This window comes from Myotis daubentonii, chromosome 2 (assembly GCF_963259705.1).
Source record: "Myotis daubentonii chromosome 2, mMyoDau2.1, whole genome shotgun sequence".
NCBI lineage: Eukaryota > Metazoa > Chordata > Mammalia > Chiroptera > Vespertilionidae > Myotis > Myotis daubentonii.
Genome location: NC_081841.1, coordinates 198,210,782 through 198,225,751, shown reverse-complemented (window position 1 = coordinate 198,225,751; position 14,970 = coordinate 198,210,782). Strand labels below are relative to the sequence as shown.

At 32.8% G+C, this 14,970-nt stretch overlaps 1 protein-coding gene across 1 annotated transcript in view; it reads left to right on the top strand.

The window, feature by feature from the left end:
* The window catches only part of LOC132226442 (A disintegrin and metallopeptidase domain 3-like), a 70,092-nt gene extending 55,560 nt beyond the window's left edge, over nt 1–14,532 (top strand). The window contains exons 14-19 of the mRNA XM_059681099.1: nt 1,282–1,477; nt 1,972–2,065; nt 2,346–2,535; nt 6,940–7,026; nt 8,469–8,589; nt 14,363–14,532. Coding sequence (XP_059537082.1) covers nt 1,282–1,477; nt 1,972–2,065; nt 2,346–2,535; nt 6,940–7,026; nt 8,469–8,589; nt 14,363–14,532 — 858 coding nt within the window. The remainder of the gene's footprint in view (nt 1–1,281; nt 1,478–1,971; nt 2,066–2,345; nt 2,536–6,939; nt 7,027–8,468; nt 8,590–14,362) is intronic.
* Nucleotides 14,533–14,970: the final 438 nt, after the last annotated feature.

Sequence of the window (14,970 nt, the reverse complement as noted above, 5' to 3'; positions counted from 1 at the left end):
ATACCACAACTTACCTATTCATTAATTGATAGACATTTGGCTTCTTTCCAATCTATTTTTCTAGAACTTTTAAGTAAACTTTTAATTTGCTAAAAAGGTAATAGAATCCACATGTCTATTTGGATTCTTATTTACACTTTTTGGTTAGTACTTTACAAACACATTTCATTCAGAAAGATTAAAAAAAAATGAACAGTGTCCCTTTTTCTCTGACAGTTAGGTGTAATCATAAAATCTGAGCACCAGACTTTTTAAAAGACTTCATTCTAGAACTTCTGCTTTGGTAACAGCTCCCAATTACTATGTCACTGGAAACCAATTTTAAATTTCCCATTGTTCTCACATTGGAAGTTACTAGAAAATATGAGAGAGCTCAACACTATTTTAAAGGCAATGCATCCATGCTTCTGGTTCTGTTTTGTTCATCAGTTTATTTTGTTCATTAGATTCCACATATTAGTGAGATCAAATGGCATTTGTCTTTCTCTGACTGGCTTATTCTGCTAACATAATACCCTCAAGTCCGTCTGTGCTGTCACAAAATATAAGAGTTCCTTCTTTTTTGCAGTGGTGTAGAAGCAGGGACACATGGAACAGTCTGATAAATGTCAGAGGAGAGGGGCGTAGAAGGGACTGGATAAATAAGGTGAAGGATTTAGGTAAAAAACATATATGCATAACACATGGACACAGACAATAGTGTGGTGAAGGTCAAGGGAGGGGTAGGCAAGAGTGTGTGAAAGTGTCAAAGAAATCTGAGACACCTGCAATAGTTTCAACATTAAAAATGTAAAGGCAATGCAACATTTTCTGATGAAAATTAAAAAAGAATGTTGACTTATGTGTTTAACATTTCCACATCTTTCAGAAAATTGCATACATACTGTCTCAGAACTTGGCATGTGGTATGAATACATGACCTGATTCCATTATGTTCATATTTAGTTAAACTTCATATTAGATTAGCCCCTAGTAAATTATTTCAAAAGAAGGGTGTTGTGCTCAGTGGATAATATGCACAGTGACTGTGCTTAATGTTAATACCATCAGTTAGGAATTTGAGTTATACCGCTCCAGTACTGAACTATGGTATGTGATCTTTGACAAGTCATTTAATCTCTAATCATTCTTAACTATAATGACAGTTTATCTAAATTATAGCAGAAGATAACAATACCTTGCTTGGAGTAGTGTGGTAAGACTTGATTAATTGTCATGTGTGAAGCAGTTTGTCGTTGTATAAAAAGTATTACAAAAAAATTGTCTCTATTTGTCTCACAGGTGATAGAAAGAGGACGTCTATGTCGGAAAGGCATAGATCCATGTGATTTTCCAGAATTTTGTAATGGAATTTATGAGACTTGTCCGTTGGATGTAAAATCTGCTGATTTAGAACCATGCAATAATAATACCGCCTTTTGCTATAAAGGAATATGCCAAGAACCGACTAAACAGTGTGCAAAGTTATTTGGAAAATGTAATAGTTGTGTTTATTTTTCTGGGATTCCTTTTTAAACTGTATTTTTCTAAAGTCAGTAATTCACCCTAACCACAGGGAAAGGTATTGTTTATTTAAATCCAAATTTAAAAATAAAATTGCAAATCAAAGCACCTTTGAATTATGTCAAGAGGCAAAATAGGATTACTAAGTATAGGACAAAGACACTAGGACATTAGTGAAAAGTCAGATGATTGGTGCAAAGGGAATATATTGTTAGAATTGTAGATATTAAATCAAATGACTGATTTCTTAGTCATTTCTGCAATTTGATACCAACTTTTCCCTTCTCAAGTGGGTAGTTTCTGGGGAATGATTCTCACTCTCAAAGAGCCAATAGGTGACATCAAAAATTTGGACATGGCACCCACTGACTGGACATTGTTGCTGTCCAGCTGTCTCTATATTGATATACCATATTTTTAGTTTTAATTGTTTTTTTGAGATGACTAATTGGAACTTTATGTTTTCAGTTGCTAAAAGTGCTGCGTATGTATGTATAGAAGAAGTGAATTATCTCGCAGATGCATTTGGAATCTGTCTTCACAACAAACGATGTCATTTTCAGTGTGTATTTTAAAAAAAAACTATCCATTTTTCAAATGCGTGTATTTGTGTGTATATGTTTTCTGCAATGAGTCACTTAATTCAAATGAAAGATGACTATAGTATATACAGATAAATTTATATGTTGCTCTTCATAAGATGGTGTATGCACTGAATAGCCTTGCTGTTATGGTTTGAGTAACATTCTGAATTATCCTCATACTTTGAATTATTATTTACCTAAAACATTAGTCTTATAGTAAGTGACACGTGGGAACTTTTCTCTGCTTTATATTGCCAGGGATACCTTTTGTGCAAAGTTAGTTTGTCAATGGACAAACTCACGGGTAATATCATGGAGTCCATTTGATATTCAATATACTTACCTTAGAGGCTATGTATGTATGTCAGCAAAACTGAGAAATCCTTTATTAGCGGGAGAAGTGGATGTAACCCGCGTAGCTGATGGCACTATATGTGGTGAAAATAGGGTAAATATAAATTCTTCTTGATTTTATATGATGTGTGTGTCTGAGTGCCTGTGTGTGTGTGCGTGTGTGTGTGTGTGTGTGTGTGTGTGTGTGTGTGTGTGAGAGAGAGAGAGAGAGAGAGAGAGAGAGAGAGAGAGAGAGAGAGAATATTAAGATTTTTTTTTATTTGCAATCATACAAACTGGTCACTGTATCTTAAGATTCAAAGGTCAGATTTCTGCTGGTCAAAGTATCACTTGCTTTCCGATCTGTTTTATTATGAACTTTGCTATAGATATTTAAACTGGTTGCCTCACACTTGAGAAGCTAAGCCTCTTTATTAGGCTAGGATTTGGTCTGCAATAATTTGTGTAAACAGAGAACAAAAAAGAATCAAATAATACACTAATAATTAGAATGGAACAATCTGAATACTAAGAACAACAACAAAAGACACCCTAAGTATTTAGTCTTACAATAATTAATTAGAATGAATTTGGCTATAATGACAGTAAAACATTTATTTACTTGCTTATTAGCCTACTCCCCTAATTATTTCTCCAAAAGCATAATATACTTGTTGAAAATTTGACCCTCCAACAAGATACAATAATAAAAGAATCTAAGCTTTATTTAATTTATTTTTCTTAAAAACATTAAGAAACATGATAAATGATTTTTAGACTATTATCACTAAAAATAATTGACTAAAGAAAAGCATGCATAATTAGCTTACATTTTAATTAAAATATTTTACAATGAGAAGCAGTATTTTAAGAATTAAAAAAATAAGAAGAAAAATGAAGTGAGTAAATTTATTTCAGAATGCAAAAAGACATTTTAACATAAAAATAATAAAGTAATTACAACGGAACTTACTGATACTGGCTACATTGTTGGCAAAAGTATGTTCAGGCTTAGAAAAAATCTTATAAGAGTTTATCTGAGCCAAACTGACAACAATTGCCAGCATGAAAAATCTCAATAGGTTGAGAAAGTGCTCTGGAGAATAGCAGTTTTACTGCTTATTTTATACATCAGAATCAAAGGGGAAGTTACAGGGGTGGTTACCTGAAATCCATTGGTTGTAGATTAGGCAGGCTGGAGAAAGCAAAGCTGGGAAATCTGTGAGACTGGATAAAAGGTAATACAATTAGACACATACTTCTTTTATATTGGTGGGCACAGGAGGGTTGATAATGAATCTTTAGAGCACGTGGAGATGGTATGCAGGAGCAAGGTAGCCCTGAGGGCTTCTGTGGTCTCGAGCTCTGGTACAGAGACCACAGAACCTTGAGTTGTGCTCTGAGGGGTCTGAAAAAGGAAATTACTCTGACATGCCTAAGGTATGTTATTTTAGATGCAAAAAGACAATCTATAGGCTCAGTTATGGTAAATACTGACCTCTGTCAAGGAAGATTCTAGCCTAGGACATGAATACACACGAAGACTCGCTTTTAGTTATAAATTTTTAGTTTCAGACCATCTCATGTGGTTACTTTCTGTCTCTGAGTTTATAAAACCCACAATCCAGGCCTTTCCTGAGCTTGTCAGGTTTAGCATATGGCCCCTTTCTGTCCACAGCATTATAAAGTAATATATCTTCCCTTCAAAGGTCATTTAAAGCAAAGTGAAAAGCTGTTTACTATAAATAAGGCAGAGTAAACACAGAACTTTATTAACTAATTTAATCATTATTTAATTAGAAAATAAAGCAGTGAAATGGCACACGCCCATGTGTGCGTGCACATCACACACACACACACACACACACACACACACACACACACACGTCAAATATATTTTGGGATTGGTCTCTGGTTTCTGGCACAGAGCTCCCATAACCCTTGGAATTTCCTGAGTGATAACAAACAATGTTTTGTGTTATTCGTTCCCGCCCAAACAGACCAATGGAGTGATTTAGGAGAGGCCTCTAGATAGCTTTAGGATTGGGCTGGCCACCAAAGAGACTAAATGGTTAGAGGATTGGAACTTTTAGCCATCCTCCCAACCCAGCCCCACAGAACAGAACTCCGTGATGGGGAATGGTATGGCTGAAGAGTGAACTCTATAGAAACTTTGGACTGTGAGATTCGGAGAGTTTCTAAGTTGATGAACTCATCACCTGCTGTGCTTTCAATATGCCTGGAGCGGACATAGAAACTAACTCCCCCGACCCCACAAATAGCTTATATTTCTCCTACTTGGCTGTTCCTGAGTTGTAGCCTTTTAATAAACCAGTGAACATAACTAAAGTGTTGTTTTGACTGCTATGAGCCAAATAGGCAAATTATGAAACCTGAGTAGGAGTTTATGGGAACCTCCAATGTCTAGATGGTTGGTCAAAATTAGGGTGGTCTGGGACTTGCATCTAGTATCTGAAGTGGAGGCATCCTTATCGGCCTAAGCCCTTTAATTTGTGGATCTGATTCTAACTCTAGGTAGAGAGTGTCAGAATTGAGTTGAATTGAATTGTTGGACATCTACTTTGTCAGAGAATACATCTTAGAGTATATAAGTATGTCAAAATATTTATGTATATTATGTATGTGTGCATACAAGCATACTCAAACACATCCCCACACGTTTTGCCCATATCAGTGCAAAAATAACTCATAATATTGAGCATATAACTAAGAAACATGAAAATGTTTCACCTTACTTGTGACTACATAAATACAAAGTCACTTAGTATTAAGTTGTTTTAAACATTTTTTATTTTTCAATAACAGTTGACTTTCAAAAGTATATTAATTTCATATATACAGCATAGTGGTTAGACATATAAAACATATGCAGTATAGCTTACTGTTTGCAAGTTAGCATTTGGGCATTGAAAGTAATATCTGATGGTGAGAAGAATAACATTATCATTCTAAAGTAAGTATAAATTATCACATATTTTCTGGAAAGTGATTGGGAAATGTGTAAGGAGTCAAATATCATATTTTTTTTATCCATTGCTAATGGAATAATGTGAAATTAATTTTCTGATATTAGGAACTATTCATGGGTATAAAGCAATTATGATGTTTGTTATAACAGAGAAAAGTTATGAAGACTTGTTAAATGACAATTATAGGTTGGTCAGATAAATTAAAGTTTATCCAATATGCTATTTCTTTCTAAAATAACACTTGCATGTAATTTTTAATGACATGGAAGGATATTAGTAAAATTATGGTGAGTGAGAAATAATAGCACATCCTTGAAAACATGCATTTCTGCTGTTTGGATTGCACATGGAAATTTTGTGGGTTGTGATTTTAATAAAGTAGAGGTGATATCTTTGGCTTAAGTGGTCTTGCTGGTCATCCCCAAGTCAAGATTGTAGCAACCCTGTGACTTTATGTCTTAGTAATTGTACCTTTATAACAAGTAAAATATAAAGATTTTAGAAGTAGCCTTAGCATCAAGATATTGTGGCCTTGATAGCATTCAAAGGCATTTAAAACCTAGGATGATCCCTGAAAAATATGCAAGTAACCGCTGCATTGAAAACTGCAAAGCATTACTAGAGAAGCAAAGAAGACTTACATAAATGAGGGGTAAGCAATACTGATTAATTGGGAGACTTAACATGTCAATGTTCTCAAAATTCAATTGATTAATATGATGCTATCAAGAATCCAAATCATAGCAGGTTTTTTTTTTTGGAAGGGGGAAATGTGTTGTTGGGAAAATGAAAGATTGATTTAAAGGTTTATATGGAAATGCAAAAGGCCAAAAATACAAAATAGCGAATGTAATTTTAAAGATGAAAATGGAAACTGGACATTTATACTACTATATATCAAGACATACTGTAAAGTTAAAGTAATTAAAACAATGCAATATTGGAACAAGGATAGATAAACTGACCTATAGACGAAACTGGTAAGTGGACATCCCCCGAGGGGTCCCGGAATGTGAGAGGGTGCAGGCTGGGCTGAGGGACCCCCTGCCCCCCCCACTCAGTACACGGATGTCGTGCACGGGGCCTCTAGTTTATGATAAAATCTCTCAGCAAAGTGGGAATAGAATGATCATACCTGAACATAATAAAGGCCATGAATGAAAAATCGACAGTCAGCATCATATTCAATGGGCAAAAACTAAACATGCTTCTTTTAACATAAGGAACAAGGCAGGGATGTCTGCTTTCACCACTCTTATTCAACAGATTCATGTGTTTTATATACGCAGTGGTGGGCAAATGTAGGTTTACAGTCATGTGTATGTAAAATGCGGAGTAGACTACAAATATCTGTAAATATTGTAAATAATTGTTACCCGCATGTCTTTTTCAATACTAACAACTGCAAACCTACGCTTGCACATTCCTATACATACAAATCTTGAGCATCTCTAATTGTAGCAATAATGATTGCTCAACTCTTTACATTTCATGGTGGTTGTTATTGTTGCTTGTTTTTAAAATGGTAGGTTTGTCTGAATGGATCTTGTCAACCTGTGAGTAACCACAAAGATGGTCGACTCTGTAATGCCACAGTGATTTGCAGTGGAAATGGGGTAGGTAATGCCTATGTGTAGTTTTATTTAAAAAATTCATGTCAATAACATTTCCAGGATAATAATAAGGTTCAGAATTAATTTATGTGGAAATTTCTTATGGAAACTTAAAGGCAAATAAGGAAAGCAATTTCCATAATTTATACTTATGTACATGAATTATGTGTTCAATAAGATTGTTATAGGTCTCATGAGTTCATAAGCTTTGAACTTTGTACAAAATACAATATAAAACAATCTTTTAAAACGTTACATCAAGAATGTAAACTTTTGGAAATATATTTATTAAAGATTATATAGACACATTTATACATAGATATAAAATTATCATTAAGTGTATGTTACTGAAATATATTTAAATACATACAATATATTTACATTGCACATATAACTTATGGTCTGATATTTTGTGAGAGCAGAGTTTCTTATCCGATTTCTTAAATTGTTAGCAATAAAATCTGATGGGCCAAATGTATGCACCATAAAAATTTCAGTAATGTTATATTGTCTTCAAGAAATAGTGTACCAGTTTTTGCTCCCACTTGCTGTGAAAAAAAAAATGGTGCATTTCCTCCAATTCTGGCCAAACTAGTTTCTCAGTTTTTCAATGTCTTCTAACATGGTAAATCCATTGTTAATTTTCATTTATTTAATAATTAATGACACAGTTCTTAAGCATGTATGTATGGTCATATTTTCCATTTGTATTTCTATTTTACCATTCATTGTGAAATTTTTGACTGGATTATAGAAATTTTGTAGGCTTTGGAAGGTTTCCAAGTATGCCTTTGGCTTCTGCCATATTGATGCTTCATGTATTGTACTATAGTAATCCAGGAAAAAGTGATGTGCCTTTGAGTCTTTATTCAAGATTTTCTCCCAAATAACTTAAATGTCCTATTAGTTACAGTTTCTTTTCTGTTTTTTTTTTAAAATTTAATTTTAATTGAATTTTTGCATAAGTTTACTTCCAGATTCTCTATTCTGCTCTGACTCCTCTTTTAATTCATACACCAGCTCATATTTATAGATATTTACTAGCAAAATAAATTTTTCTATTTGTGTCTTTTTAAGCAAATTTTTCCTTTAGTTTCTCTCTCTCTCTCTCTCTCTCTCTCTCTCTCTCTCTCTCTCTCTCTCTCTTTCTCTCTCTCTCTCTTTTTAAGTTGGGTCTTCTCACAGCAATTTTTGTACCTGACACAATCCATAAAAATTTTAAATTTCCACAAATTTATATCTAGCTTCATACTTTCTATGCTTCTCCAGAATAAGATGTTTCAGTTTTATAAAAAATGTTATCTACTTTTATTTAAAAATATAAGAGATAAATAATAGGAAATTCATGTGACATTTGAAAAGATGTTGCATGGACATTTGTTTTATTAAATTTTATTTAAGAATTATTTTCCACATTAAAATAAACAATTTGTTTTTGGTTTCAGGTTTGCAATACTGAATATACTTGTCAATGTTTTCGTGGATTTGCTCCTCCAAATTGTAGAGAAAATCCATCATCACCAGGAGGAAGTATCTATGACGGGTATTGGGGATTCATTGCTGACAGTTAGTATCTCGATCAGTGTGATCCCACAGAAATTTCTGCACTTATAGACATGTTTTACATCTCCACTGTTGATAAGGCTGTTGTGCACCTGACATGTAGATAGTGCAACTGAGGAAGTAAAATTTTCACTTTATTTTATGTTACTTAATTTAAATTTAAATGGCCACCTGTGGCTAGGGGGCTACTCTACTCAATAGGGGCTACTCTATAAATCATACTGCCAATCAAAGTGTTGTATACCTTTATAATTCAGATCTAGAAGTGAACTTTTCATTAGACTTCTCCTTAATTTTAACCATGGGTGCTCAAACATTTCTATTTATATAGCAGAGTTTTCTAGATTGGTGCTATTAAATTATAGAATGGGTGATAGATTTTTATATAGTCTATATCCCAAGGATGTTAACTATTGTGATGTGCTAATTTATAACTAAGTTGCATTTTTAAGCTAAACATACTATAGAAAGATAAAAATAATGAAATCTTCCATAACTTTAGCAAATGGTTAGTAGATGGTACCAAAAGTTCCCACTTATTTGGTGAACATTCATATACAAATGTGGTATATTATATTTCTCTAAACTTCACCATGTATAAATCTCATAAGGGCTCATTTCTACTAATGTCTTTTCATCATTGGTACTTTTGTTGTTATATATTTTATTTATATATTATATTATAAAACTGACAAGACATTATTATTTGCCTTTAGTAGCTAATAGTTTCCTAAATATTTTATATATATATTTGTATATATTAGCCCACTGAGTTACTGTTTTTGGGGGGCTTTACAACTCTTGCAGCACATTCAAATTTCCCTATGGGTCATTTCCTTTCAGACTGAAAAACTTCCTATTGTATTTCTTTCTGGTCTATTTTGCAGTGACCATATGTTTAAGCCTTTGTTTGTCTTTAGAGTGGTTTTATAATGTCTACATTTGCCAAAAATATTTCAGTGGAAGTAGATTTCTAACATTGAAAATTGTTCCTCTCAGCTATTCAAAGATATAATCACACTGTATCCTGGCTTCCTTTTCCTGATGAGAATACGGCTGTCAATCTTCTTATGCATCTCAATAATATAATTATTCTTTTACTCTTTGTCTGAGTTTCAGACTTATTTTCTGTTTTTGATTACCCACAGTCTCACTATGATTTGCCAAATGTGTTTTTCTTTGAATTTATCCTGTTTGAAATAAATTGGCTGAGATTCTTGAATCTATAGATGGATGTATTCTTGGAAATTTTGAAAATAAAATCCCAGCCTTTGTCTCTTTTTAATACTTATTTTTTATTAAACATATTTGCCTTTTAAAAATTTATATACATTAGCATGTTCACTCTGTGGTATACAATTCTATGGGCACAAAAAAAAAAATGAACAGACTTATTTGCCCATCCGCTGTCATCATGATACATAATAGACTTAGCACCAAAAATCCTTCCTCTGGCTCCTTTTTTTGCAGTCGTCCCCTACTGTTAATTCCCGGAAAGTAATGACCTGTTCTCTGCTCCTAGATATTCCCCTTTCCCAGAATGACATATGCATTTGAGATTCATTTCTGTTGTCATGTTTTAATAGTTCATTAATTTTTATTTTTAACTAGCCTTCTATTAAAAAGATGTACTATAGTTAGCTTATCAATTCATCCATTGAAGGTTATTTGTGTTATTTCAAGATTTTGGCAATGAAGAATAAAGCTGATATAAATATATAGAATTTTATATACATATGCATAATATATATACTGTACATATAGAATATACATATATTGTCACTTTTTGGTGGGTAAACAGCTAAGGATAAGATTGCTGGGTCACTTAATAAGTGTATCTTTTTAGTGAGTGTACTTATAGTTTTATAAGAAACGGCCAAATTATTTTCAAAAGTGGCTGCACCATTTTTCCTTCACCCCATTCATCAATGAGAGAGCCAGTTTCTCTACACAGATAGCACGTACTTCACAAGCACTTAGATATTGTTATTTTTGATTGTTTGTTTAGTTCAATTTTGTTTTGCCAGTTTTAGATATGTAATGATATTTTATTGGGTGTTTATTTAATGTATAGTTATAGATTCACAATAAATAGCAAAAAATGTAAAAGGAAGTTTCGTGTACCCTTCAGTCAGACTCCATCAACGAAAGATGTCTCATTACTATAGTCCAATATCAAAACCTGGAAGTGGACATTGACAAAATTCATAGATCTTTTTCAATCGTCACCAGTATGCACTCACTCACTTCTGTATGTGGGTGCACATATTTAGTTCTGTGCAATTTTGTTACATGTTCAAATTGATGTAGTCACCACCACAATTGAGATGCAGAACTGTACCATCACAATATGTATTATCACTAAACTAATATTAGTCCTTTTTACAGATACACTCATCCCTTCTTTCCTCCTTTCCTAACTCCTGGCAACTCCTGAACTGCTCTGTCTCTCTAATTATGTTATTTCACAAATGTTATATAAATACTTTCATACAATTTGTCTCTAAGATTGACTTCTTTCTCTTGCATAAATTTCATAAACTGAATATAAGTTGTTGCATATATGAATACTTCTTTTTTATTGATGATTGGTATTTCTTTGTATGGGTGTATCAAAATTTCTTTAATTATTCACTCATGAAGGACATTTGCTTGGTTGCCAATATTTAGCTACGGGTATCATGATTAGATCTGCTATGAATATTCATGTGGAATATTATGAATAAAAGTAAATTTTTAATTCTCTGGAAAACATGCTCATGAGTGAAATCGATGAATAGATAGTAAGACTTTTATAGTTTTAAAAGTGGTTGTAATTTGCACTTCCCTAATGGTTAATGATATTAAATATATTCAATGTGTTAATTTGGCCTCTGCATATCTTTTAGCGAAAAGTCTGTTCTGCTCTCTTTTTTTCTGCATTAGACTGAGTATAAATGATAAAATACACTCCTCCATCAATATTCTTTTCTTTATCACTGTGGGCAGTAAAATAAGAGTTATGAATTTTCAGTTTTGTCCAGTAGGAACTAACATAAAAAGAAAGAAATGGAACCCAGGGTTCTTTGTTACCTTCCTGGAAATGGATACAGTATATTAATTTGGACACCAAAATCAGAAAACTGCAATTTTCCAATGGAATAAATTTTGGAAACCAGATATAAACCCTTGCTTATGTGGTCCAATTATTTTCCATAATGATGCCATGATCATTCAATGGGCGAAAGAACAGCCTTTTCAGCAAATGGTATTGGGATAGCATATATCAACAAGCAAAAGAATAAGCTTGGATGTTTACTGAAATGATATGCAAAAATTAACTACAAATGGATCAGAAATTGAATGTGAGAGCTAAAATGATAAAATTCTTAGAAGAAAGCAGAGGGAATTATTAAAAACATTGGGTTTTGCAGTAATTTATTGGCCATAGGACCAGAAATAAGCAAAGAGAAATAGATACATTTGAATTCATAATCATTAAAAACTGTTTTCCAGCAAAGAGTATGATCAACTCAAAGTGAAAAGGATTGCCCATGTTATAGGAGAAAATGTTTACAAATTATATATCTGATGAAAAATTAATATCCATTTTATGTAAAGAACTCCTACAGATTTACAACAAGAAAACAACCAAATTAACAAATGGGTAAAAGACTTGAATAAACATTTCTACAAATAATTTACCCACATGGTCAATAAGCACATGAAAACATGCTCAACATCTCAAATTGATAGGATATTGTGGGCCAAACCTACAGGCTTATAAAAAATTTGAGAAAATATTGCGTTGATGAGGATATGAAGAGAGTGGAGCCCCTGTGCATTGTTGGTGGAATGTAAAATTATGCAGCCTTTTTGGAAATTAGTATAAGCACAAGCAATGAGTGAAACAAGAGATTGATCCAACTTCATACAAAATTAAGAACTTTTGTGCTGCAAATGACACAACCAAGAAAGTGAAAGACAAATTATAGAATGGGTAAAAATATTTGCACATCTTGTATCTGATATGCAAGTTGTGTTTCCAGAATATATAAAGAACTCTTACAAGTCCATAGTAAAAATATAACCCAATTAAAACTGAGAAGGGGTTTAAATAAACATATCTCCATAGGAGATATACCAATAGCTTATAAACCCATGAAAAGGTGCTCAACATTTTAGGAAAATGTAAATCAAAACCACATGAATCACTAGTTCACACTCCTTAGGTAGATTATAATAAAAAATAACAGGCAACATGTTACTAGTGAGGATGTGGAGAAATTGGGATTTTCTTAGTGCTCTTTTTCCAGCAGTGCGCAAACTCTGATATCTTATTTTCAATCTCAAGCCAGTAAGAGCTGCCTTTGATTAGCTTCAGATTAGACCTCCACTAAGGACACCTGGGAGGCTATTACAACACTTCCGGGTCCCTAATCTACAGAGCAACTGTGCTGCACCCTGCAGATCCAGCCATTTCTGTGCTGTGAACTCTGTGCTTTGCCTCCTTAACTCAGTGAAGTGCTGCACTTTGCCTAGGACTCCAATTCTCTGTTGATGTCAGCAAATTCTCCATAAGTAGAGTAGAATTTTCATAAAATCAACATCATATTTTCCTTCCTTCCGGTATTATAGTTTTGCATTTCCTGTTGACTTGAAGAAATTATTTCCCTAATGTAGATTGTCTTGTTTTATATTTTTATTATAAGAGGACTAGTTCAGCACCATTTAATGAAAAGATTTCATCAGAGCTAAAGTGGAAGCCCTACCTTCTTTAGGGCAATGGGTATCTCTCAATCCAATAAGTAGGTACAATTTCTTTAATCAGCCTTTAGTACATGAGAAGATCAACTTCCAATATGATATTGTGAGTGCAGATGGATAATGGAGAATTTACCTTTTCAAATGGATGAAGCAGGAAAAGGAGAGTTTTAAAATTATTGCGTTCTCCCATAATGTATGACTGCTACATATTTGCATGATTTCAATATTTTTGCATATATTTTCCAATTTATTTCTATAACACATAAACATTGTGAATCACTTTATTTTAGTCAAATCACTGCTTCTCAACATGTAATTGGGTTTTATTTCTAAGTTATTGGACTTTTCTCTTTTGTGTGGGGGAACACTAACTGCATTTACATTTAATATTATCACAGGTTTATTGGTGGTAATTCTGGTAGCTTAATTTAGTTTTCTGTATTCTAGTTGTCTGGAATATTTCTTTTGTTAAATTGGGCCTAGTTTTCATAGATTTAAAATGTTTTCCTATAATATCTTCTAACACCTATAGGAATATCTATTTTTTCTAATTAATATAATCAAAATTAGGACAACATCATCTTACACAGTCAATATGAAAATTTCACCTGGTTTACTATCATTAATTGGGCTTTACAACCTTGAGTTATGTCAATAATTTTTCATTAAATCATTTTTTTAAAAACAGTTCTTTTGTATGCTCCATATTTTTAAACTGAAGAGCTTATTAGGTTGCAATATCCATTTCATCTGTTTTCAGCAGGAATTAATAGACCAGAATATGATAAATACATTGGAATATAAAATATTAAAAAAGATTATATGTGTAATGATTTGAAATAAAATATGACAATGATATTGATATGTGTTGAGTGGCATGAATATACAATGCACTTTGTGGCATAGTCATAGAATATTGGAAAACACTTTTAATTTTATTCATTGTATGACTATTATTAGAATCAAATTTTTATAAATCAAAATTATAATATGATTAAATTTAACTTTAAAAATTATTTCATATTTTCAGAAAATGTTGCATACATGCCTACAACATATCATCGTTCTGGTCTTCAAAAAGGTGTCCTCTTGTTCAGTGTCTGCCTTTTCCTATCTTTCCTTATTTTAATCGCCATCATTGCTCTTACATGGAATAAAATGAAATTTTGGAAAAGAGAGGGAACACTAAGTGAAGGGTAAGTAAACTTATTATTTCTTATATTTATATTGAAATGTATTATGGAAAAAATTAAAATGTAATTCAGAATATTACAAGTAGGAATTCTTGGATGGATTGGGTTGATGGGTAGAAATACTGACTCTCAGAATATAGTTTTTTTTTTTCAGGTTGTGGGCAGGTAGGTACTCTTCATGTGCGTACAGGCCCAGGAGCAACTGAAGCTACTCAATAAATCCTCAGTGCCTTTCAAATAGAAAGCCATTCAGGTAAAATTGCTTTAGGAGGTTTTTGTTTCCCAAGCAACCCCACATTCAGGCGTGCCATGGAGATGAATAGAGATAGGGAAGCCAATTTTATGAACAAAATATGTAGAAGGTAAGAAAAATGTTAGACAGCAAAGAGTAAGAGAGAGAACACAGGCTACTGCCCATTTTATACATAATTAATATTGCTCATTT